The sequence below is a fragment of the Saccopteryx leptura genome, chromosome 3 (genome assembly GCF_036850995.1).
Source record: "Saccopteryx leptura isolate mSacLep1 chromosome 3, mSacLep1_pri_phased_curated, whole genome shotgun sequence".
Taxonomy (NCBI): domain Eukaryota; kingdom Metazoa; phylum Chordata; class Mammalia; order Chiroptera; family Emballonuridae; genus Saccopteryx; species Saccopteryx leptura.
Window position 1 is genome coordinate 120,023,378 of NC_089505.1, and position 27,147 is coordinate 120,050,524.

General features: G+C 41.7%; 1 protein-coding gene and 1 non-coding gene across 6 annotated transcripts in view; one reads left to right on the plus strand and one right to left on the minus strand.

Moving 5' to 3' along the window:
* MAST2 (microtubule associated serine/threonine kinase 2) overlaps positions 1-27,147 on the plus strand; it is a 219,649-nt gene that overhangs the window by 42,868 nt on the left and 149,634 nt on the right. For all 5 annotated transcript variants that reach the window (XM_066376120.1, XM_066376111.1, XM_066376114.1 and 2 more), the window contains exon 3: positions 7,278-7,420. In XM_066376120.1, the coding sequence (XP_066232217.1) occupies positions 7,278-7,420 (143 nt within the window). The remainder of the gene's footprint in view (positions 1-7,277; positions 7,421-27,147) is intronic.
* Positions 25,543-25,649, minus strand: LOC136401906 (U6 spliceosomal RNA). The gene has a single exon (XR_010750830.1). It is a non-coding gene; the product is annotated as a U6 spliceosomal RNA (small nuclear RNA).

Sequence of the window (27,147 nt, forward strand, 5' to 3'; positions counted from 1 at the left end):
AATACAAAACAAAAACAAAAACAAAAACAAAACAACAACAAAAAAAACTAGTTTTCCTTTAGAATATATAGGTGAGGAGTAGTAGTAGTAGATCATCTGGAGAACTTGACAACATTTGCAGAACTGTGCTTTGAGCTTATGGAAATTTAGTAGAGTACCATTATTTTTCTGTGTATGGAGGGTTTTATGGAAAAAGTCCTTTTCCATCACATTTATGCAATTACATATTTTCTTCTTTTTCTAATTGCCTTTGAACAAAGGTCTTTCTCTTTTTCAATAGGAACACTTCTAGAGTTTCCCTGTTAAGCATCACACAGGCTTTTGGAGTATGATGCATTTTATGCCTGACCTATGGCAGCTCAGTGGATAAAGCGTCAATCTGGAATGCTGAGGTCTTCGGTTTGAAACCCTGGGCTTTCCTGGTCAAAGGCATATGCAAGAAGCAACTATGAATTGATGTTTTCTACTCCTCTCCCCCACCCCACTTTTTTCTTTTTCTCTAAAAAAATCAATAAATAAAATCTTAAATAAAAATAAAAGAAATAACCTAAAAAGTAGAAGATGTTTTATTGCATTAGGAATCTTGACTCTTGGCAATTCTAGCAAATGCCATTTTTTTTTATTTTAATTTTTTAATTAATTAATTTATTTTTTTTAGAGAGAGGAGAGAGAAAGAGGAGAGAGAGAGAGAGAGAGAGAGAGAGAGGAGGAGCAAGAAGCATCAACTCCCATATATGCCTGACTGGGTAAGCCCAGGGTTTTGAATGGGCAACCTCAGTATTCCAGGTTTATGCTTTATCCACTGCGCCACCACAGGTCAGGTGCAAATGCCATTTTTAACATTATAGGCAGATTGTGTAATTTTTAAAATTATAAATATTCTCAATGTATTCTTAACTAATTAGGAATTCTATGTTGTATTATTATACAATGGTTTATTTATAATATGTGTCTACTAAAACCCCTAATTTAGTAGTTATATAGCTATATGTATGTGAAACTAAAAAGGGAACCCAACCTAACTCCCATCTCTAAAAAAGTAAATTCTTGCCTGACCAGGCGGTGACGCAGAGGATAGAGCATCGGACTGGGATGTGGAGGACCGAGGTTTGAGACCCTGAGGTTGCCAGCTTGAGCCTGGGCTTATCTGGTTTGAGCAAAGCTCACCAGCTTGGACCCAAGGTTGCTGGCTTGAGCAAGGGGTTACTCGGTCTACTGAAGGCCCGCGGTCAAGGCATATATGAGAAAGCAATCAATGAACAACTAAGGTGTTGCAATGAAAAAACTGATGATTGATGCTTCTCATCTCTCTCTGTTCCTGTCTATACCTCTCTCTGACTCTCTTTCTGTCCCTATTAAAAAATAAAAAAATAAAAATTAAGAAAAAAAGTAAATTCTTAAGGAATTTTTATTTATTTAAATATTTACTTGTAGCTCTCCTCTTTATATTTCCATGTTGCCTTATTTCCCCATGTATAAGATGTTTCCATGTATAAGACACAACTTAATTTTGCGGCCCAAATTTGAAAAAAAAAGGATTATATAAAGTTATTGAACTCAAGTTTTATTCATCTACAACGAGTCCAAAAACAAGCACGAAAAGTGGAAATGCAAGTAGAAAAATGTATAACCACTGTATAAGACGCACTCAGTTCTCAGACCCCAAAATTTTCAAAAAAGGTGCGTTTTATACATGGGGAAATATAGTATATAGTAATAAAAATATATGAAGATTAACTTGTAGTAGTACCTTTTATCACCCATCTTCACGTTTAGCAGAGGTTTCTTTACGTAGCTCCTTACTGCTTTCTCTGTTATTCTCACTGCTCTGTCTTCTTTATTATCTTGATTATCTTTCTCAAGATTTTGAGCTTTTGCCTGACCAGGCGGTGGCGCAGTGGATAGAGCATCGGACTGGGATGCAGAGGACCCAGGTTCGAGACTCCGAGGTCACCAGCTTGAGTGCGAGCTCATCTGGTTTGAGCAAAAGCTCACCAGCTTGAGCCCAAGGTTGCTGATTGAAGAAGGGGTCACTTGGTCTGCTGTAGCCCCCCCACCCCCCCGTCAAGGCACATATGAGAAATCAGTGAATGAACAACTAAGGAGCCGCAACGAAGAATTGATGTTTCTCATCTCTCTCCCTTCCTGTCTGTCTGTCCCTGTCTGTCCGTCTCTCTGACTCTTTCTGTCTCTGCCACCAAAAAAAAAAAAAAAAAAAAAAAGAGCTTTCTTCACCAGCAGCATTTCTTCAATAAGGGAGAAAAACTCCTTGACCCCAAGATTTTCTGGTTCAAGATTAAGATCATCTGACGTAATTTTTTAGCCAAATGGTAGTCTTGGGCCATTTCTGCTTTTAGGAACCTGGACTCTGGCAGAGGTAGGGCAGAGTGGACTAGTGTTTTATGAGGAGAGACTGGGGTTTGGCTCTGGGGAGAGAGCTGAAGGGGCAGCTGCCAGGATTCCTGTGCTGAGTCCTCCCACATGTAGATGCCATCTTTCTTTGAGGAATTTAAAAATGGCTTGAACTTCTTATTCTGCCCCTTATCAAACACATAGGACAAGCATTAATGAGTTTTAATAGGATGTGTAAACTGTATCATACATAGGTCAAGACTTAGGGTGGGGTCCTCCAGAGGGACATTTTAAAAAACCTGAGACTTATAGGTATGTGGCTATGGATGGTATGCATGAGAGGAAGAATGAAGTAGGTGGGGACTCCTTTTAAAGGATAAAGGGTATGTATCTATATGTTCTGTCCATATTAAGAGCAAAAAGAATCCTCCTCAAGCTTCAACAAGAGAGACTTAAGATGCTAATGGCCCGCAATAAGGTATTTGGCATTTTTAATAGGTGTAAAGACACTTAGAAGTAAGAAGACAGACGTGGTAGTTGCTGAAAGATGTTAGTCTGAATGAGGTTGATGACTGAAGAAGATAAGTAGATATTTATGAGAATTAGTTGGAAAGAGTTTGGGACACTATACATGAAAGCCATAAACCAACCACTAGCTTTGGAGACAGATTAATTGAACACCTCAATAGTTCTGGACCCACTAATTGTATGACCTTGGGCAAATGACAGCATGTACCTTGTAGGGCTGTTGAGAAGATTAAGGGATGCATAGAATGAATTTAGCAGTTGTAGAACATGGTCAGTGTACAGGAAATGTTATCAGTAGTCTATGTTGCCACATATTCTGCACTTTTTAATATTTATATATTATATATTTACGTAAATATCCAGGTTGTTTTTCTTTGTGTGGATTCCTACGCACTGATCCTCCTTTTAGTCACCGTTTGGAGTCTGCAGAACTTATTCTTCTGGGGTTTTGTCTTTCTGATTAAAATTTGAGAAATGATCCAACATTTCAATGCAAAAGTCCATTGATTGTAGTTTCTTTCAACCATTACTTCTCTTAATGTCACAGAGGGCTGGCTGTCAGACATCTGAGGTCCTGATGGAGGGAGGTTTTTCACTCAGGTGAAGGTATATGAAAACTTCATACACAGACTGTCCACCTGCCACTAATTCTCTCTGTTACGAGGGTCAAGGATACACCACTTTTAAGTCATCCCACTGTTGCATCTGTCCAAAGTTAACAACTTGCTGGTTGAATGTGTTCAGAGCTTGGCTGGGGCACTGTGGCCCTGGTAGAGACTGTAGGAGAAAGGGAAAAGTCCTTAATCTTTACCTTCTATTTTCCTCCTTCCAAACCACTTATATATACTCCATTATATTTAAGCATACATTAAAAAATTTATGTGCCTGACCAGGCGGTGGCGCAGTGGATAGAACATTGGACTGGGATGCCGAGGACCTAGGTTCGAGACTCCGAGGTTGCCAGCTTGAGCACGAGCTTATCTGGCTTGAGCAAAATAAAAATAATGCTTACCAGCTTAGACCCAAGGTCACTGGCTCGAGCAAGGGGTTACTCAGTCTGCTGAAGGCCCGCGGTCAAGGCACATATGAGAAAGCAATCAATGAACAACTAAGGTGTCGCAACGAAAGACTGATGATTGATGCTTCTCATCTCTCTCCGTTCCTGTCTGTCTGTTCCTATCTATCTCTCTCTCTGTCCCTGTAAAGAAAATAAAAAATTTATGTAAATATACACAAACTTTTTTTTTTTTTTAGAGAGAGAGAGGAATGGATGGGGACAGATAGGAAGGAAGGGAGAGAGATGAGAAGCATCAATTCTTTGTTGTGACACTTTGGTTGTTCATTAATTGCTTTCACATGTGTGCCTTGACCCGGGGGCTCCAGCTGAGACAGTGACCCCTTGCTTAATTAAGCAAGTGACCTTGGGCTTAATCCAGATATCTTGTGGTCATGTCTGTGATCCCATGCTCAAGGCAGTGACCCTGTGCTCAAGCTGGTGAGTGCGCGCTAAAGTTGGCAATCTTGGGGTTTCAAGCCTGCGTCCTCTGCATCCCCAGCCAATGCTATATCCACTGCGCCACCACTTGATCAGCTACACAAACTTTTTTATTATACTTGATCTTAGCCAAAGGCTGAGAAGTGATACAAACATTTTTTTAAAATAAAAAATGGGATTATATACTACATACTTTCTTTCTGCTTTTTTTACTCACAGAAAATGTTGAACACTTTTCTCTTGACTATATATTAAGCTGCCTCATTTTTATTGGGTTCAGTATTTCATTAGGTAGAGATATTATTTCTTTAACTTGTAATGAGAACAGTTATTTTCTAATTTTATTATGGTGAGAATCGCTAAGGCAGATTTTTTTTTTTAAGTGCATGAGAGAAACAGAAACAGGAGACAGAGAGGAAGGGAGAGAGAAAAGAAGTGTCAACTCCTAGTTGTATCACTTTAGTTGTTCATTGATTGCTTCTCATACGTGCCTTGACCGGGCACTCCAGTTGAGCCAGTGACCCCCTTGCTCAAGCCACCGACCATGGGATCATGTTGATGAGCCGCACTCAAGCTGGCAACCTCATGCTTAAGCTGCTGAGCCTGTGCTCAAGCCGGCAACCTCAGGGTTTTGAACCTAGGTCCTCAGTGTCCCAGGTCAGTGCTCTATCTACTGCACCACCACCGGTCAGGCTGGCTCTTCCTTCCTTCCTTCCTTCCTTCCTTCCTTCCTTCCTTCCTTCCTTCCTTCCTTCCTTCCTTCCTTCCTTCCTTCCTCCCTCCCTCCCTCCCTCCCTCCCTCCCTCCCTCCCTCCCTCCCTCCCTCCCTCCCTCCCTCCCTCCTTCCTTCCTTCCTTCCTTCCTTCCTTCCTTCCCCTCCCCCCTCCCTTTCCTTCTTTTCCTTTTAAGTTTTCTATTGATTTGTGAGAGAGAGAGAGAGAGAGAATGGGAGGGGGAGGGAGGAAAGGAGAGAGAGAGAGAAGCATCAACTCATTGTTTCACTTTGTTCTCTTTGGTTGTGCACTAGATGTGCACTCATTGTATGCTTCTCATATGTGTCCTGACTGGGGATAGAACCCATGACCTCCTTGTGCTTGGATGGTGCTCTATCCACTGAGCAACCTGGCCAGGGCCTTTTTTTTTGCTTTTGCCTTTTTTTTTTTTTTAGTGAGAGGAAGGGAGGCAGAGACAGACTCCCACATGCCTCCAACCAGGATCTACCCGGCAAGCCTACTAGGGGGAGATGCTCTCTCCATCTGGGGCCCTTGCTCCATTGCAACAGGAGCCATTTTTTTAGCACCTAAGGTGGAGGCCATAGAGTAGCCATTCTCAGTGCCAGGGGCAGCTTGCTACAGTTGAGCCATGGCTGCAGGAGGGAGGGAGAAGAGAGAGAAAGAAAGAGAGAGAAGCGAGAGGGGGAGGGTGGAGAAGCAGATGAATGCTTCTCCTGTGTGCTCTGGCCAGAAATTGAACCCAGAATATCCATATGCCAGGCAGAAACTCTACCACTGAGCCAACCAGCCAGGGCTTTCTTTTGCATTTCTGCAGGTAGGTCCAAACATATTCAAATTAAAATTTTTATAAGTTTTGCTAAATTGCCCTCCAAATTAAGTTGCTTCACATTTTGTTTGCAGTAAAAGAGTATGTAGAAGAGAAACTAAAACTAAAACCTCCTTTTGCTCATATTTTTATTCTAGTCAGAATTTCCATGACAGATAGGATTTTGCCAGGAAGAGGAAGAATTTGCAACTGACATAGGTGAAAGAAAAAGCCAGGTGAAAATTCAGGACATAATATTGAAGTCTAGTGAGTGAATGTGTATAGAACACTGAAAAGACATGAAGCCAGGAAGATGATCTGGATTTATGGAGGATCCTTTTAGTATTTTAAAAGTTTGGCTTAATTCTTTAAACAGTTAGGGAATCTTTAGAAGTTTTTCAGGAAGGGATTGACATTTGTTTTGGTTAGATCACTGCCCTGCCTGTAGTGTGAAGAATGGTGTGAAGGAAGGGGTTGAAATGAGACTTGTATTTCAATTAGAAAGTCATTGCAGCCCGACCAGGCGGTGGCGCAGTGGATAGAGTTTTGGACTGGGATGCGGATGACCCAGGTTCGAGACCCCGAGGTTGCCAGCTTGAGCGCGGGCTCATCTGGTTTGAGCAAAGCTCATCTGCTTGGACCCAAGGTCGCTGGCTTGAGCAAGGGGTTACTGGGTCTGCTGTAGCCCCCCCCCCCCCCCCCCCCCCCCGTCAAGGCACATATGAGAAAGCAACCAATGAACAACTAAGGTGTCGCAATGAAAAACTGATGATTTGATGCTTCTCATCTCTCTTCGTTCCTGTCTGTCTGTCCCTATATATCCCTCTCTCTGACTCTCTCTCTGTCTCTGTAAAACAAAAAAAGAAAAAAAAAGAAAGTCATTGCAATTCTAGATATCAGTCTTCTCTTGTCTTTTAGTCTTTCAATGGGTTTGAGGTAGTCAGTCCTGGCTGACCACATGGAGCATATAGATTCTGTGTTTGTCTTCTGGAAATCTAAGGGCCAAACTTGCCCAGGAGACTCTGTCAGCTCCAGTCATTTTGCATTGAGTTGATGAGAAACTAAGTAGGATGGAAGAAATGGGAAAACTCCTAGTGTGCTAGTTTGGCTCTCAGGATGGGGAGTGGTGGGCATGGAGGTGGACATTAAACATAATTTTAAATAGTTCAGTTTAGTACTCCATTTGGAATTCTCACCACCACTAGGATGGTTGGAATTTTTAAAGGGCTACAGATTCTGAAATAGATATGGAAGAACTTGACTCTGTTTTGGATCAATATACTTTTATCCACTTGATAATATTGTATTTTTTTATTAATTAATAAATAATTACAAATATATTTTCCATACCTTGTGTTTGAAGGTAAGCAGCTGCTCCCTTTGTCCAGCAGTGTACATAGTAGTGTGGGACAGGTGACTTGGCAGTCTTCAGGAGAAGCATCAAACCTGGTTCGAATGAGGAACCAGTCCCTTGGACAGTCTGCACCTTCTCTTACTGCTGGCTTGGTAAGTGTTAATAAAGATGATCGCTTGCTTTATAAATAAGTCCTTGATTGTCATTTGTCATTGTCATGCTATGGGTTTCCTTTTTATTATTTAGGTAGTTTATTTTCTCAAAATGAAAAACAGAAAAAGCATGGAATTTAATTGAATTTATTCTGATTATTCTATTATCCTGCCATTATATGTACTCATTATATGTCTCTTATATGTGTTTAGTACATAATTATGCTAATTATATACTGAGAGTTTATGAGAAAGATTCAATATGGTTGTAACTTTAATAAATACATTTCCTTGGAAAGAGTTTTCTTTTAGAAATGATTCTAAATCATGTCAAGTTATGTTGCTTCTGTGTAGAGCTCTGTGATGAACATATTTAGTACTTGAGGATAGGGAAGGTGTTTTGCACACAGTAAGAATTTCAGTATATATTGAATGAGAGACTGAGCCTTTTCTTTGTCTAGGCTTTGTGTGATAGGACCTAACAAAGACTAAATTGTGTAGTCTGGGCAGGTTGTTTTCTGCTTGTGATTGCATCTTGTACCCTTTTACCCTCAGTGGTCCTGCCTCTTTACTTATGACACTCATTGACTTTCTGCTAATCTCACAGTCTTCCTTCTATCATAGAACAAGGCACACTAGTAATTTGTAGTGTACGATAACAGAAACTTGTTCCCATTAAAATATAATCTTATCTACTCTCTGGGAGTATAAATCTTTTGGGTTGGCATATATGGAGTAGAAAGCTTTGTTTATTTGTCCATTCTGGGAAGTTGAAATAGGATAAGAAGTCATCTTACAATAGGTAGAAAGTTAATTTCTGGGCCAAAATATTTTTTATATGACATGAAGTTTGTAATTCTTAGGCCACAGAGAAAATAAGGATCATTTGTGAAACTTACCTCCTCCCCCAACTATTTTTAAAAAAATCGATTTTAGAGAGAGAGGAAGGGAACAAATGAGCAAGAGAGAGAAACAAGGATCTATTTCAGTATGTACCCTGATGAGGGATTGAACCGACAACCTCTGTGCTTCAGGACAGTGCTCTTACCAACTGAGCTATCCAGCCAGAGCCCCAACTTTTTGGTTTTTTTTTTGTTTTTTCTGAAGTGAGAAGTAGGGAGACAGACTCCCGCATGTGCCCAACCGGGATCCACCCGGCATGCCCACCAGAGGGCGATGCTCCGTCCAGCTGGGGTGTTGCTTCATTTTGGCTGGAGCCATTCTAGCACCTGTGGTGGAGGCCATGGAGCCACCCTCAGTGCCTGGGGCTAACTTTGCTCCAATGGAGCCTTGGCTGCGGGAGGGGAAGAGAGAGATAGAGAGGAAGGAGAGAGAGAGGGGTGGAGAAGCAGATGGGCGCTTCTTCTGTGTGCCCTGACCGGGAATCGAACGTGGGACTTCCACAGGCCGGGCCAACTCTCTACCGCTGAGCCAACTGGCCAGGTCTTATTATTATATTTTTGATTTAATATTTAAAGAACTTTTTTTTTATTTATTTTATTTTTTTTATTTTTGTATTTTTCTGAAGCTGGAAACGGGGAGAGACAGACAGACTCCCGCATGTGCCCGACCGGGATCCACCCGGCACGCCCACCAGGGGCGAAGCTCTGCCCACCAGGGGGTGATGCTCTGCCCCTCCGGGGCGTCACTCTGTCGCGACCAGAGCCACTCTAGCGCCTGGGGCAGAGGCCAAGGAGCCATCCCCAGCGCCAGGGCCATCTTTGCTCCAATGGAGCCTTGGCTGCGGGAGGGGAAGAGAGAGACAGAGAGGAAGGAGGGGAGGGGTGGAGAAGCAAACGGGCGCTTCTCCTATGTGCCCTGGCCGGGAATCAAACCCGGGTCCCCTGCACGCCAGGCTGACGCTCTACCGCTGAGCCAACCGGCCAGGGCCTAAAGAACTTTTTTGAGATGACATATATGCTTTTAAAATATAGTCATCCCTTGCCATATTGCGGTTCGCTTTTTGTGGTTTCACTGTATCGCGGATTTTTAAATTGTATAGATCAAATTTTGTGGTATATAGGTATTTTTATATATTTTTTATTTTAATTATTTTTGTGGTAAAATAAGCATTTTCTAGCCTAAAAAATAGAAAACAATAAAAAATTATTAATTAAAACATATTAAAAGAATACTAAATTGAAATAAAATACTACTGGTGAGTACCCATATAGAATTTTATATGTTAAAATTACGTAGGTTTAAGAGCATAGAAAGTGTTTAAGAGCATAGGAAGTGTTCATAAGAATGTAAGAAAGGTTATAACTGTGGGAAAGGTTTATAAGAGTGTGGGGAGGGTTTATAAAGCCTTAAAAAAAAAATATATATATATATAAATAATAAAATATAAGATCACTACTTTGTGGTTTTTTTTTTTTTTTTTACAGAGACAAAGAGAGAGTCAGAGGGAGGGATAGACAGGGACAGACAGACAGGAACAGAGAGATGAGAAACATCAGTCATTAGTTTTTTGTTGCGCATTGCAACACCTTAATTGTTCATTAATTGCTTTCTCATAAGTGCCTTGACCGCAGGCCTTCAGCAGATTGAGTAACCCCTTGCTTGAGCCAGCGACCTTGGGTTCAAGCTGGTGAGCTTTTGCTCAAACCAGATGAGCCCTCGCTCAAGCTGGCGCCCTGGGGGTCTTGAATCTGGGTCTTCCGCATCCCAGTCCGACCCTCTATCCACTGCACCACCGCCTGGTCAGGCTACTTTGTGGATTTTTGAGTATCGTGGGGAGCTCTGGAACCTAACCCCCGCAATAGATGACAGACACTGTAATTAAAAATCTAAGATTTAGAACCTTTTCCTATCATTCTTAACTTCTGATTATTTTTTAATTTCCACATATAACTTCAACGAGAAAATACCCATAGAATTTGTTTTGCCTATCTCTGTGTTATAAAGAAATTCCAAATTCAGCAACTTCCCCTTTCAGTTTTACCTTTCTATAGCTATAAATTTGCATTTTCTACTGTGAAACTTGAACATATCTATATCTATATCTTAATCAGGTTTATTGAAGTATAATTTGTAAGGAATAAAGTTTATCCATTTTAAGTGTGCAGTTTGGATGAGTTTTGACAGATGGATGCAATTGTGTCATGACCATCACAGTCATGAAAGAGATACAGAAAAGAAATTTCTGTTACCCTGAAATGTTCCCATGTTCTTTAGGCAGTCTCTTTTCCCCCCCACACCCCAGCTCTCTTGTGAACCACTGATTTGCTTTCTCTCATTCTGGTTTTTGTCTTTTCCAGAATTTCATATAAATGGAATTATACAGTATATAATCTTTTGTGTCTCACTTCTTTTACCTAACATAATGGTTTTGAGATTCATTCATGTTATTTTATGTATTCTTTTTGTTGCTGAAAGAATTCCACTGATATGGGGGAGTGACTCACAAGTGGGAGAGATATCATAACTGCAGAGGTCATCCCTGAAGAGTGAGGCGTCCGAGCCCTAGCCTGGTAGACCTAAAATTTTAGGAAGAGTAGTGCCCATAACATTTGGCTTTGAAAACCAGTGAGGCTTATGTCTGGGAGAGCCAAAGGGCTGTAGGAAACCCAGGCTGCATTCTTTCTGAGTCCTGGGACAGAGGCAGCAGTTTGAAAAGCACCTATGTCATACATGAAGGTGATGCATTGACTAATTTTAGGGTGTGTGCTGGAGGGACATGGATTTGTTGAAACTTTCTTCTGAGAGGTGCTGGCGTGTGCCATTCCTCCTCCCCCCCCTTTCTATAGTCTAGCTCAGTGGTCCCCAACCTTTTTTGGGCCACGGACCAGTTTAATGTCAGAAAATATTTTCACGGACCGGCCTTTAGGGTGGGATGGATAAATATATCACATGACCGAGACAAGCGTCAAGGGTGAGTCTTAGACAGATGTAACAGAGGGAATCTGGTCATTTTAAAAAAATAAAACATCGTTCAGACATAAATATAAATAAAGCGGAAATAATGTAAGTTGTTTATTCTTTCTCTGCGGTCTGGTACCAAATGGCCCACAGACCGGTACTGGTCTGCAGCCCGGGGGTTGGGGACCACTGATCTGGCTGATCTGACACTGCAGGCACTATTTCTAACACTCTCTATTAACCTTGCTAACACTGTTCATCCCACCATGGCATTTTCCAGAGGACCCATCCAGGCTAGCACCCCTCCAAAGTGAGTCTTGTTTTGCCATACCCAGTGGGTAGCCTTAGTCAGCACCAGCACACACTAGTGTGTCTGTAGTGTGGCTGAGCCTTGCAGCCAGCCACATCAAAAGCCTGCTCTGCATACCAGTGAGCCTGTGACAGTTGTGTACAGGCCTGACAGCCAGTGGGCCAGGGACCAGCCCCACTTGCCAGTGTGTTCATAAAAATTATGGCTCACACACAGAAGGATGCCAAACTAGTCTACCCAGGGAACACCTCTGGAGCACCTGGCTCTGTTGACAAAGTGGATTCCACCACTAGGCTCCACAGGATACCTTCTAAATAGGCCACTTTTCAAGACCAGGAGATTTAGCCTAACTATCTAATACTAGAAACAATCAGGTAAAAGAAAATATGTTCTAAACAACAAAACAGGACAAAACCCCAGAAAAAGAACTAAATGAAACTGAAGTAAAATGTCTACTAGATTAAGAGTTCAAAGCAATAGTCATAAGGATACTATTGAACTCTGTGAACAAATGGATAAACTCAATGAGAACTTCAAGGAGATAAAAATGACAAAAAAGGACCTATCAGAAGTGAAGAATTTATTTTCCCTGACCGGCTAGCTCAAGGGTAGAGTGTTAGCCCAGTGTGTGGAAGTCCTGGGTTCAATTCTCAGCCAAGGCACATAGGAGAAACACTTATCTACTTCTCCACCCTTCCCCCTCTACTCTCTCTCTGTCTCTTCTCCTCCTGTAGCCAAGGCTCTATTGGAGCAAAGTTGGCCCGGGTTCTGAAGATGGCTCCATGGCCTCTGCCTCAGGTGCTAGAATGGCTCTGGTTGCAACAGAGCAGTGGCCCAGATGGGCAGAGCATCGCCCCCTAGTGGGTATGTTGGGTGGATCCTGGTCAGACGCATGTGGGTATCTGTCTCTCTGCCTCCTTGCTTCTCACTTCAGAAAAAAAAAAAAAAAAAGAAGTGAAGAATTTAACAACTGATATAAAAAAATACACTGGGGCCCTGCCTAGTTGCTCAGTTGATAGAGCGTTGGCCTGGTGTATGGACGTCTTGGGTTCAATTCCTGGTCAGGGCACACAGGAGAAGTGAATATCTGCCTCTTCCCCCTCATTCTCCCTTTTCTCTCTTCTGCTCTTGAAGCCAGTGGCTCAGTTGGTTCAAGTGTTGGTCCTGGGTGCTGAGGAAAGCTCTATTGGAGTGCATCAGTCTCAGGTGCTAAAAATAGCTCAGTAGTTGAGCATTGGCCCAAGGTGAAGTTGCTGGGTAGATCCTGGTTGGGGTGCATGTGGGAGTCTACTCACTATCTCCTATCTCCCTTGCTCTCACCTAAAAAACCCCCAAAAAACAGAATAAAAAGAAAAAAGGGAGAAGAACATACTGGAGGAAATCACCAGCATATTAGATGACACAGAAGAATGAATCAGCAATCAGGACAACAAGATAGTGGAAAATACCCAACAGGAAGATCAAAAAAAAAAAAAAAAAGAATTAAATAGATTGAAGATAGCATAAGGACCCTTTGGGACAACATAAGTATACTAACATTTGAATAATAGGGGTCTCAGAAGGAGACGAGAGAGAAAGAAAGGGACAGAAAACTTATTTGAAGAAATAATCACTGACAACTTTCCTAAGCTAATCGAGGAAACAGACATCCAAGTCCAGGAAGCACAAGGAGTCCCAAACAAGATGAATCGGAAAAGATCCACACCAAGACACATTATAATTAAATTGTTAAAAGTTAAATAGAGAGAATCTTAAAATCAGAAATAGAAAAACAACTAGTTGCATACAAGGGAATTCCCATAAGACTGTCAGCTGACTTTTCAACAGAAACTTAGCACGCCAGAAGGGAGTGGCATGACATATTCAACATGGTGGTAGGAAAAGAAACCTACAACCAAGGGTACTTTACCTAGCAAGGTTATCATTCAGAATTGAAGGAGAGATGAAGATTTTCCCAGACAAGCCAAAGCTAAAGTAGTTCATCACCAGTAAATTGGCATTATTAGAAATGTTAAAGGGAAGGGAGGCCCTGGACTGTTGGTTCAGTGGTAGAGCCTCGGCCCAGCGTGTGGAAGTTCTGGGTTTGATTCTCGGCCAGGGCACACAGGAGAAGTGCCCATCTGCTTCTTCACCCTTTCCCCTCTCTTTTCTCTCTACATCTCTTTTCCCCTCCTGCAGCCAAGACTCCATTGGAGCAAAAGTTGACCTGGGCGCTAAGGATGGCTCCATGGCCTCCACCTCAGGTGCTAGAATGGCTCTGGTTGTAACAGGGCAATGGCCCAGATGGGCAGAGCATCGCCCCCTGGTGGGCATGCCGGGTGGATCCCGATCGGGCGCATGTGGGAGTCTGTCTGACTGCCTCCCCGTTTCCAACTTCAGAAAAATACAAAAAAAAAAAAAAAAAGAGAGAGAGAGGGACAGATAGGGACAAACAGAGAGGAAGGGAGAGAGATGAGAAACATCAATTCTTCATTGCAGTTCCTTAGTTGTTCATTGATTGATTTCTCAGATGTGCCTCGACCAGGGGGCTACAGCAGACTGAGTGACCCGTTGCTCGAGCCAGCGACCTTGGATCCAAGCTGATGAGCTTTGCTCAAAGCAGATGAGCTAGTGCTCAAGCTGGCGACCTCGGGGTCTCGAACCTGGGACCTCCACATCCCAGTCCAACGCTCTATCCACTGCGCCACCACCTGGTCAGGCCAAAGAGATTTTTTTTTTAAAGTGAGACGTGGGGAGACTGAGATACATGTTCCCACATGCACCACGACTGGGATTCTCCCAACAAGCCTTCTACAGGGCGATGCTCTGTAGAAGGGACCACATCTGGGACCACATCTCCATTGCTTGGCAGCCGAGCTATTTTAGCACCTGAGGCAAGGCCATGGAGTTGTCCTCACTACCCGGGATCAACTTGCTTGAACTATTCAAGCCATGGCTGTGGGAGGAGAAGATGGAGAGAGAAGGGGTAGGGGTAGAGAAGCAGATGGTCACATCTCCTGTGTTCCGTGACTGGGAATCGAACCTGGGACTTCCACATGTAAGGCCAATACTCTAATGCTGAGGCAACTGGCCAAGGCCCCCTTCTCTCTTTCTTCTTTTCTGCCCTGTCTTTCTCTCTCTCTTTAAAAATATTTAGGTTGTCATGCTATTGTTGAGTGTTAAGAGTTTTTTGTAGGCTTGACCTGTGATGGTGCAGTGGATAAAAAGTCGACCTAGAACTCTGAGGTCGCCAGTGTGAAACCATGGGCTTACATGGTCAAACCACATACAACAAGCAACAGCAAGCAATGAACAACTAAGTGAAGCAACTATGAGTTGATACTTCTAGCTCCCTCTCCCTCACTCTTCTTTCTTAAAGTCCAAAAAAAAGTTTTTTGCATATTCTGGATTAAAGTTATATATCAAAATGTGTGCTTTCTAAATATTTTATCCTCATCTGGTTCACATGTTCATTTTCTTAATGATGTTTTCTACAAAAATCAATATACAAAAAAATGAGTGAAAATCAATTATATTTTCTCTATACTAACAATGAACAATTAAAAATTGAAGTTTAAAAATATTACTGTTTACAATAGCCTAAAAATAGTAAATAATTAGAGACAAATTTAAGAAATTATTTGCAAGACTAGTACATTTGAAACTGTAAAATATTACTGAGAAATTGAAGACTTAAACAAATGGAGCAATTATATACATGGATGGGAAGACTCAATATCATTAAGGCTCAATATCATTTCTTTCTATTGATTTATAGATCAGTGCAATCCCAATTAAAACCTGAGCAGTTCTTTTAGAAAGTGGCAAGATGATTTCAGATTTATAAAGAAGTGAAAATGGCCTAGATAAACTAAAACAATATTGAAAAACAAGATAAAAGATGGAGGAATCACTCCACCCAATTTTAAAACTTTCTGTAAAGGTACAGTTATCATGACAGTGTGATACTGGTATAAGGATCAACACATACATAGATTACTGGAACAGAATAGAAAGTCTAGAAACAGACAGATGTGCCAAAGTAATTTGATGGGAAAAGATAGTCTTTTCAACAATTGATGCTTGAAAGATTCACATAAAAACAATGAACTTTGACCCTTACCTCGTGCTATATACAAAAACTAACCTCATGTCTATCATCTCATGCTTAAGCCAGTGACCCTGCACTCAAGCTGGTGAGTACACACTCAAGCCAGATGAACCCGTGCTCGAGCTGGTGACCTTGGGGTTTTGAACATGGGTCCTCTGCACCCTAGGCCAACGCTCTAACCACTGCGTCACCACCTGGTCAGGAATCTTATGGTTTTGATTTGCATTTCTTTAATGAATAATAATGTTGAGCATCTTTTATGTGCTTTTTCCTCCCTGCTATTTATATATCTTCTTCAAACAAATGTCTGTTCCAAGGACATATATAATACATATGTCATTTGCCAATTTAAAAATATTGTTGTTGGCCTTGGCCAGTTTGCTCAGTGGTAGAGCGTTGGCCTAGCATGTGGATGTCCTGGGTACGATTCCCAGTTAGGGCACACAGGAGAGGCAATCATCTGCTTCTTCTTTCCTTCTTTTCTCTCTCTTTCTCTCTTCCTTTCCCACAGCCATGGCTCAATTTATTTGAGTGATCACTGAGAATGGCTCTGTGGAACCTCCACCTCAGATGCTAAAAGTAGCTCAGTTGCAAGCATCGGCCCCAGGCAGGGGTTACTGGGTGGATCCCAGTCAGGGTGCATTCCGGAGTCTCTCTGTCTCCCCTCCTCTCACTCAAAACAAAAAAACAAACAAAAAAAACCCCAAAGAGATGTTGTTTTGATTTTTGGGGCTTCTGATCAAGAGAGTGGTGTAGGTAAATGTGGTACTTGCATCCTCCCACAACCACATCAGAATTTCAAACTATAGAACAGCTGTCATTCAGAACTGCCTGAAATCTAGCTGAACAAATGTCCTACAACTAAGAATATAAAGAAGAAGCCAGCCTGACCAGGCGGTGGCGCAGTCAATAGAGCGTCGGACTGGGATGCGGAGGACCCAGGTTTGAGACCCCAAGGTCTCCATCTTGAGTGTGGGCTCATCTGGTTTGAGCAAAAGCTCACCAGTCGCTGGCTCGGGCCAAGGGGTTACTCGGTCTGCTGAAGGCCCATGGTCAAGGCACATATGAGAAAGCAATCAATGAACAACTAAGGTGTTCTAATGCGCAATGAAAAACTAATGATTGATGCTTCTCATCTCTCTCCGTTCCTGTCTGTCTGTCCCTATCTATCTCTTTCTCTGACTCTCTGTCTCTGTAAAAAAAAAAAAAAAAAAAAGCCACATTGAGACTGGTAGAAGGGCAGAGATGAGGAACATGCTAGTCTCACACCCATGTGTGGCAGTTAAAAATTGGGAGGAATATATCAGTTGAGGAGTTTGCCCCGATTAGCAAGGATTCCCAGCCCCACTTCAGAAGCCCCTACCCAGGGTTTCAGTGCTGGAAAGAAAAGAGTTCCCATTACTACTGGCTGTAAAAACCAGCAGGGATTGTGGTTGAATACCTGGAGTCCTATTCTTTCCTCTTAAAGGGCTCATGTAGGGACTTTTTTTTTTCCATTTATTTCTGCTCTGATCTTTTTTTCTTTATTTTTATTCATTCATTTTAGAGAAGAAAAACAGAGAGAGGAGGGAGGGAGGAGCAGGAAGCATCAACTCCCATATTTGACTTGACCAGGCAAGCCCAGTGTTTTGAACTGGCGACCTCAGCGTTACAGGTCGATGCTTTATCTACTGCACCACCACAGGTCAGGCTCATGTAGGGACTTACTAGGACTCACTTGTTCTGAGCTCCAGCACTGGGGCAGCAGCTTGAAAGACACTAGGGACATAGCAGGAGGAACTGAATTATCCAGAGAGGGTTGGAAGGGCAACTTTATCTGCCAGACAGAGGTGCTGGCAGAGATCATTATTCCTCTTCTGAGCTCTCGCACCACAGAGCTGGCAGGCTGAAGCCATATCCGAGTCTCCATCAACCTAGCTATCGCTATTCGTTTAGCCCTGGTGATTTCCTGAGAATTTTCCCCCACCTCACTCATAGGCCAACCTAATCTGTTTCTAGCGGCTTTTTTATATGGCTGGCTTGTCTTGGCTCATGCTTCAGACTTGCCTAAAATTTCTCAAACAAGTAGCATTTGGCCTTTGCATATCCTGTACCTCTTGTTAAGTGACCCCAGGCCTGGCACTAGTGGCATCCAGCCTTGTTTCACAGCTTGGCTTCTCCTGGACACCTCTAAGGTCAGCACAAATAGCAGCTATCTGTAGGTCACTTTGTAGCTCATGCTGGCTAGCCCTGGGGAGAACACATGTGGTGAGTGATCTTGACTGCACCTTGTAGTGAACCAGGTGGACAGCTTCAGACCATAAGCAACACACTTAGGCGTGAAGTCATGGGCACCAGAGGTAAGTCCTATTTTTCCGAGTGGGCCTTCACAGCTGATCATCCATGGTGGTCACAGGTAGTCCTTTCAGCCAATCAGCGCTGAGGGTAAATCCCTCTTGTTGATGCAATGAAGGCTTAATTATAATAGGAGGTGTACACAGTCCACACAGGGTGGGGTGCACCTGGAGTGCTCAGCTCAGGTGAATGGGAAGGCTGTGCTGCTGGACCTATGGACCTATAAGACACCTTCTACATAAAACCACTCTACCAAGGCTGGGTAGAGATGTAGGAGCCCTACTTAGTACATAGAAAATAACAGGGAGGCTGCCAAAATGAGAAGACAAAATATGTCCAAATGATAGAATGGAGCAAAAATCCAGGAAAAGAACTAAACAATATGGAGACAACTAATCTACTAGATGGTAGAGTTCTAAACACTGGTTATAAGTATGCTTAATGAACTTAGTGGAAGAGTAGATGAACTAGTGAGGACTTCAACACAAAATAGGAAACAAAAACATTAAAAAAGAAAGTCAGAAATGAAGAATATATTAACTGATGAACTGAAATGAAGACTACATTATAGGGAATCAACAGTGGAGTAGATGAAGCAGAGGATCAAATTAGGGTTTGGAAGATAAAGCAGAAAACAGCCAGTCATAATAGTGATAAGAAAAAGAATCCAAAACAATGAGGATAGTGTAAGGAGCCTCTGGGACAACTTCCAGTATACCAACATTTGCATCATGGGAGTGGCAGAAGGAGAGAGCGAGCAAGAAATTGGAAACCTGTTTGAAAAAATGACAGAAAACTTTCCTAACCTGATGAAGGAGATATACAAATCAAGGAAGCACAGAGACCCAAACAAGATGAATCCAAAGGGGTCCACACCAAGACACATCATAACTAAAATGTTAAAGGTTAGCCTGACCTGTGGTGGCACAGTGGATCAAGTGTTGACCTGGAATGCTGAGATCACTGGTTTGAAACTCTGGGCTTGCCCAGTCAAGGCACATACAGGAGGCAACTACAAATACAAGTTGATGCTTCCTGCTCCTTTCCCTGTCTCTCTCTCTAAAATAAAAATCAATAAATAAAAATCAATTAATAAAATCTTAAAATGCCAAAGGTTAAAGACAAAAATAATCTTAAAAGCAGTGAGAAAAGGCCCTGGCCGGTTGACTCAGTGGTAGAGCATTGGCCTGGCGTGTGGGAGTCCCGGGTTCAATTCCTGGTCAGGGCACACAGGAGAAGCGCCCATCTGCTTCTCCACCCCTCCCCCTCTCCTTCCTCTCTGTCTCTCTCTTCCCCTCCTGCAGCCAAGGCTCCATTGGAGCAAAGTTTGCCCGGGCGCTGAGGATGGCTCTGTGGCCTCTGCCTCAGGCGCTAGAATAGCTCTGATTGTGGCAGAGCGACGCCCCAGATGGGCAGAGCATCGCCCCCTGGTGGGCATGCCGGGTGAATCCCGGTCGGGCGCATGCGGGAGTCTGTCTGACTGCCTCCCCGTTTCCAACCTCAGAAAAATACAAAAAAAAAAAAAAAAAAAAAAAAAAAAGGCAGTGAGAAAAAAGTCATTAGTTAACTATAAAGGAGCTCCCATAAAACTATCTGCTGATTTCTCAACCGAAACTGCAGGCCAGAAGGGAGTAGAAAGAAATATTCAAAGTCATGAAAAGCAAGGAGTTAAAACCAAAATTACTGTACCCAGCAAAGCTATCATTTAGAATCGAAGGACAGATACAGAGCTTCCCAGACACAAAAAATCTGAAAGTAGTTTATCAAACCAATATGAAATGTTAAAGGGTCTTCTTAAGAAGAAAAATGATTTAAAAAATGAATAATAAAATGGCAATAAATACATATCTATCAGCAATTGATTCTAAAAAAACAAAATAAATGAACAAGCAGAACAGAAACAGCCTTAGGCACAGAGAACATTTTGACGGTTGCCAGATGAGTGGGGGTTTGGGAAGAATGGGTAAAAAGATGAAGGGATTTAGAAGTACAGATTGCTAGTTACAGAACAGTCACAGGGATGTAAAGTACAGCACAGGGAATATAGCCAATAATATTGTAATAACTATGTATGGCATCAGATGGGTATGAGATTTATTGGGATGATTATTTAGTAAGTTATACAGTCTAATTACTGGGTTGTACACCTGAAACTAATAAAATATTGCATACCAACTGTAATTGAAAAATAAATATGTTGTTTGTCTTTGTTGTTGAGTTGTAAGTGTTCTTTCTTTATTCTAGATACTAGACCCTTATCAGATATATAATTTGAAAACATTTTTCATTCTGTATTATCTTTTTACTGTAATTATAATGTCCTTTGATAAAGTTTTTGAGGAAGTTTAAGAATTTATTGTTTAAGATTTACCCCTATTCTTTCTACTATGAGTTTTATGGTTTTAGTTCTTACATTTACTTTATTGATTCATTTTGAGTTAATTTTTATATATGGTATGAAGTAGGGGTGTCCAAATTCACTCTGTCTCATGTGGGTATCTATTTGTTAGATATTCTTTTAAAAATTAGAAATAGACATCTAGAGTAAAGATCAGTTTTAGGACTGTAGCCAATGATTTGGAAGCTGTGGGCTAAGCCATAATTCCAGAAAGTACAGAGAATGAAAAGGAATGTAAGGAAGTATTAACAATTTATATGTGAAAGGACAAATAATATAAGATAATGAAGTATTCAATTTAGGATGAATTTTAGGAGTTCAGATTAAGTGCATTCACTGTCTATTAACGTGAGAATTGCTTCCTTTCCCCTTGTCTTTTTTTGTGAGATGAACATGTTTCTAATGCCACCTAGTGTCTTTTTAAAGGTATGAGAGTAATGTTTCATAAGAGATTTTAAAATAAAAAGTTGGGAGAATTTCGTGAGTTTGAATAGCATATGAGCAGCCTAGTTGCTTATTCTCAAGAACGTTCTTAAGACTGAAGCAAAAGAACAGACTAATTGTTTTGCCAAAGCAGAGTGGAACTGGATTTTATCTTGGATTGTTAAACATTTTTATCATATCTTCTGTGAAAATTTGTAAAGAATTTAAGGTATACAACCTTAAACTAGTGGCTTTCATATTTTAAAAATGCTTTTAAAATTAAAAGTTTTTAGATAAATTGGTTGACAGGGACTATTGAAAGAAATCTTACTGAGTTTGAGGGTTAGAATGCATGACAGAACATTTATGCAAGCTTTGCATAAAGTTTTGTATATGTAAAAAAGTGGTATTATTAAACTACCAGTTAAAAGTTATAACTATAGGTTTTTAAATTTTGTACAGAAAGTCTTAGTTGGACCCTTAATGTCATGTGTTGTTATGCATAGGTGTATTTACTGATGTTGGGGAATGATTGAAAAGTACTGATATTGATACATTCTGTCATGTAAAGAGTTGAATTATTAGAGATACTTGAGTTGGGATAGAGAACTAATATTTACTAAACCTAGGTTCTTTGCATATGTATTCTTTATTTTTTTAAGTAACTTTTTGAGGTAGATAGAATTATCCTATTTTACAGGTAATGAAATTCAGGGCTGCAGAAATTTGTTCATGTTTGTTTGTCTCACATATTTATGAAGTATCCACTTGTATCACCTGTAAGATATTTTTCCCCGCCAAGAAAGAAGGAAGGGGCCAGAGCCACGAAGTATGGAATAATAAAAGGCTTTATTGAGTACAGCGCGCATCCCGCCCGACGAGGTCCTCTGGTCCCAGGGGACAGAGATCAGAGGAGTCAGAAGGAGTGACTCGCATGGGAGATATTTAAAGGGTCCCTAGGGTGGTCGAGCTAATATGATGTGGTGAAATCTCACTGGCTGACAGTTGCTTTTTTCCCAAGGACTCCTGGGAAGTTTCTTTTGGTGTGCTTGGCTATGGGTGGTCTTAGCCAAAGTTCCTGGCTAGGGAACCCACGTGACCTTCCCCCATTATCCACCGACCTTAAATCACCAATGTACCAGGTGCCTGGATTACAACAGTCAAGAAAACAAAATTAAATACTTTGCTATAAGTGAATGTTAGAGCAGGACTTCAAAAGCAGGTCAGTTTGATTTAGAAATCTATTTCAAGACTTGTAAGTAAGTGGAGAGAATAGTCTTTGTCAGGTTGGATTATTTGAATTGCATTTTTTTGGCCAGATTTATTGATAATTTTCTCAACTGTGCAGATAAGTGAAGATTTTGATTAGAATTTTAGTTGGTTTTGATTACATGAAAACTTCTCTGTGACTTGAAAGGTATTTCTATGCAAATAAAAATGAAAATATGTTTGATTTTATTCCACATATTTGGCAGGTTCCTGCCAGGAAACAGACAAATGATGAGATTATAATAAAAGGATATGGGCAGAGTATAGTGAAATTGCAACATGCACATAATATCTTCTGCTTAGTATAGCCTGCTGCTATTATTACCTAGGGTTGGATAAAGGTAAAGGGAGGAAGTGATGCTTGGATCTTGGGAGACAAAGGGGTCTGTGTGTAGATGACAACCTGACAATTGATATGCCTTGTAGTAATGGGATACATCCAGCTTAACATGACCTTGCAGGGACCAACCAAGGAGAATAAATTGTCCTCAACATTCTCCCTTACCCTCTGTTTGTTCTGTGATCTCCTGATGGTGCTAACTATTGGCTAAACCCATCTGAATAGAAGAGGGCAGGGGAACCTCTGGTCAAAGTTCATAATGAATCTTCAGTATGAGGTACAAGGGATGTTATGGAGGGGCAAGTGCATTTTATCTTGCACATCTTGCAAGATTTTAAAATATTGAGCTTATATATAATTTTTTAAAATTTTATTTTAATGAAAGGTGGGAAGGCAGAGACAGACTCCTGCATGCACCTCAACTGGGATCCACCCCACAAGCCCTCTAGGGCAGTGGTTCTCAACCTTTCTAATGCCGTGACCCCGCAATACAGTTCCTCATGTTGTGGTGACCCCAAACCAAAAAATAATTTTGGTGGCTACTTCATAACTGTAATTTTGCTACAGTTATGATTCGGAATGTAAATACCTGATATGCATTATGTATTCTCATTGCTACAAATCAAACATAATTTAAACATAGTGATTAATCACAGAAATAATATTTAATTATATATTGAGAAATATTTATTACTAATGGACCTCCTTACTAGTGTATTGGGGCTACCATTCCGTAAATAGCTGCTTAACTAATGGATCTGTTTTTCCCGATTAGTGGCAAGTTTTCTATATAGAACAGTGTGAACTACGTCATAGGATACACTGCAGTTTCTGCACAGCATGGTTTCTTTCAGGGCTCTTTCACACTATAAAGCAGCGGTTTCTGCGGTGGAATCCACATCTCATTTACTTCAATGGAAGACCCGTGGATTCCGCAGAAGAGAGATCTCCTGTACGGCAGAAATGCAGTTCCGACACATTTCTTTCTCTCCTATTCAAGTCAATGGGAGGCCGTAGCAGATTCTGCTCAAATATAGAGCATATTGCTTAATTTTTTCCACGCTAGAACTTTTCCTAGAGCAGAAAAATTCCAAAGGTGGAATCTGCCACCCCCAATAGACTGAAAGAGGCCTCACACTGAGGAATCTGCTGTGTGGATTCTGCAGTGTAAAAGATCTGCCTCCTATAGAAGTCTATTGGGGGTGGCGGATTCTGCAGTGTAAAAGATCTGCCTCCTATAGAAGTCTATTGGGGGTGGCGGATTCCACCTTTGGAATTTTTCTGCTCTAGGAAAAATTCTAGCGTGGAAAAAATTAAGCACCATGCTCTATATTTGAGCGGAATCTGCTGCGGCCTCCCATTGACTTGAATAGGAGAGGAAGAAATGTGTCGGAAACTGTCATTTCTCCACCTCTTACTGAAATCAAAAGGAGTCTGCAGCGGATTGTGTGGTAACCCGAGATTTTCGGGAGCTCTCTTCCACAAAATCCGCCGCACTCCCAATGAAATCAATAGGAGGCGGATTCAATGCTGGAAACCGCTGATTTCAGCAGTTTCCTCATTCAGAATATGGGAAAATAGTGGGAGATATGGGAGATAATTATACATTGGGGAACAGTGTGAACTACATCTTATAGTGGTCTCTTATAGTATAAGACCGATGTAGTTCACACTGTGTAAATGTATGGTGCTTTGTGTAAGTATAAACTGCTTTGTGTACTGTGTAATGATTATACACAAAGCACCTTACACTTACACAGTATTGTGTGTATGGTGTGTGTACTGTTTTTACATTATTAACCTTTTTTACACCAGCAGGCTGTCTCGCAGGCTCTCTTGGCTCTCTGCCTCTTGCCTCTCCGCCTCCTAGGCTTCTGTCCTCTGGTGCTTGCTGCACCCGCCCACTGATGACGTCAGCAAGCGCCAGACACACATAATGCGCTGCTATGGACTATGGAGCATTCCCCGGCTTCCCCCGCCCCTTAGGCCCCGGAGGGATGATGCAATCAGGTCTGCGCATGACCGGAGGCATTCAGTTTGGAATGCATGTCCATAACGGCATTCGTTCAAGCTGAATAGCACCGCTGCAGACGGTAGCACAGCTTCTCAGCGGCTAAAGCCATCGGAAATATGTATTTTCTGATGACTTTAGGCGACCCCTGTGTTTTGGTCATTCGACCCCCGCCGGGGTCGTGACCCACAGGTTGAGAACCGCTGCTCTAGGGGGTGATGCTCTGCCCACCTGCGACTATTGAAATAAATGGCTCCGTTGCAACTGGAGCCTTTTCCTAGCACCTGAGGTGGAGGCCATGGAGACATCCTCAGCTCCTGGAGTCAGCTGGTTCCAATTGAGCCATGGCTGCAGGTGGGGAGGACAGAGAGTGAGCCAGAGGGTGGGGGGATGGAGAAGCAGATGGTTGCTTCTCCTGTGTGCCCTGACTGGGAATTGAACCCTGGACTTTCACACACCATGCTGGGCTGATGCTCTACCACTGAGCCAACCTTCCAGGGCTATAAATAGTTTTGCCGATCAGTTACTTTATGTTAAATCCTGTCGCAATTTTAATCAAAGCATTACTATTTTTTTTCATAAACCTATTTTTAAGTTTGTCTTTATCACAGAAACCATTTCTTTTTTTTTTTTTTTTTTTTTGTATTTTTCCGAAGTGAGAAGGGGGGCGGAGGCAGTCAGGCAGACTCCTGCCTGCGCCCAAACAGGATCCACCTGGCATGTCCACCAGGGGGTAATGCTCCCCATCTGGGGTGTTGGTCCGCTGCAATTGGAGCCATTCTAGCGCCTGAGGCGGAGGCCATGGAGCCATCCTCAGCGCCTGGGCTAACTTTGCTCCAATGGAGCCTTGGCTGCGGGAGGGAAAGAGAGAGATAGAGAGGAAGGAGAGGGGGAAGGGTGGAGAAGCAGATGGGCGCTTCTCCTGTGTGCCCTGGCTGGGAATCGAACCCGGGACTTCTGCACGCCAGGCCAACGCTCTACCACTGAGCCAACCGGCCAGGGCCTTCATTTTTTTCCTTTAATGTTTACCCACACCCACTTAAATGTAAGCTCCAACAAATCAGGGATTTTCATCTATTTTTTTTTTTAAATATGGAACGCTTCATGAATTTGCGTGTCATCCTTGCACAGGGGCCATGTTAATCTTCTCTGTATCGTTCCAATTTTAGTATATGTGCTGCCGAAGCTAGCACTCATCTATTTTTTAACAGTTGTTTCTTTAGAACCCAAAATAACACCTGGTACATGGAAGATACATAGTTTGTGGAATAAATGAATGAAAGGAGGTTTAATTTCAAACGACAGTGATTTCCTATGAGGTTTGAGAGAAGAATCTTGACTGTAAAACTATGCAAATTATAAAATAGGGGATATCAGGAAAAGCGTCTTTTTATCCGAAGACACATGTTTTTTCTCTATGAAAAGTCCTTTTATCATATTTTCAAGGAATTTTACCTGATTGAGTTTCCACCTAAGCAACAAATTGTAAGGTATTTTTCCCCGCCGAGAAGGAAGGAACAGGGTTCGGAGCCGCAAAGTGTGAAATAATAAACGGCTTTATTGAGTACAGAGCGCACACCCTGCCCGGCAAGGTTCCCTGGCCCCAAGGAAAGAAAGATGGAGAAAATGGAGGCTAGGGAAGTTGCAAAGATTAAACCGCGGCAGATATTTAAAGGGTCCCTCTAGGGAGGTGGAGCTACTATGACGTGGTAAAATTTCACTGGCTGGCAGAAGATCGCTTCTTTCCAAATGGTTCCTGGGAATCTTCCTTTGGCGGGCTTGATTGTGGGCGGTCCTAGCCAAAGTGGGCGGGTCTGAGTCCCTACGTCACCATGCCCCCATCCACCGACCTTACACAAATAAAGGGAATCCTTTGTTGAGAACTTATCATTAATTTTAGAGGTTCCATGTTCTGTGCTTTGCACTGTGTGCAGTGTCACACGCAGTGACTGACAGGCCTGGTGAAAATCCCCCCAGCCCAGACTGTCTTAATTTTTTCGTTGTGTTTACTTTGGCTTGTTTACCATGTAGAGCTCCTTATAGTGTTCCATATAGGGCTAGTCATAAGATACTTGTCCACTTTCTATTAAATGAAAGGATGATTTTTGTTGAGAACATGCATAGATGCAACCTATTCTGAGAATTTATATGTTTAATTTTTTTAATTTCTGATGATTTTCTAGTTTTTACTTAGCATTGCCAACTAGTCTTATTAACATATACTAGAGAATTAATATACAGTAGAGAAGTTGATGAAATTATTTTATTCATTCTTTCTAGGACAAGAAACCCTCCTCCATTCGTTCTACTTAGAAAGCTGTGTTTTCTACCAGAAATATGAATTCAAGTTCCTACTATACAATTTCTGAGCATGTTAAATCTACTTTTTGGATCCTAATTTATCCAATTATAAAATAAAGCATTTCAGCTAAATTATCACATCGTTTATAAATCAGATTTATTTGAGGAGGGTTCAATATGAACCATTAGGGTAATTTTTCTTTTCAGTCCACATGTCTAAACCCTTCCCTTCTTTGCTCCTGTGTTTACTAACCTCCTAATTATTCCTCCTTTTTTATGTTAGATATTGTCATCAGGCATAAGCCTTCCTACTCTTCCCAACTACTGTTGTTATCTTTATTGTCTTTATCTTCAGCAACCATTGTGTATTCTCCCAATATCCTGACATCA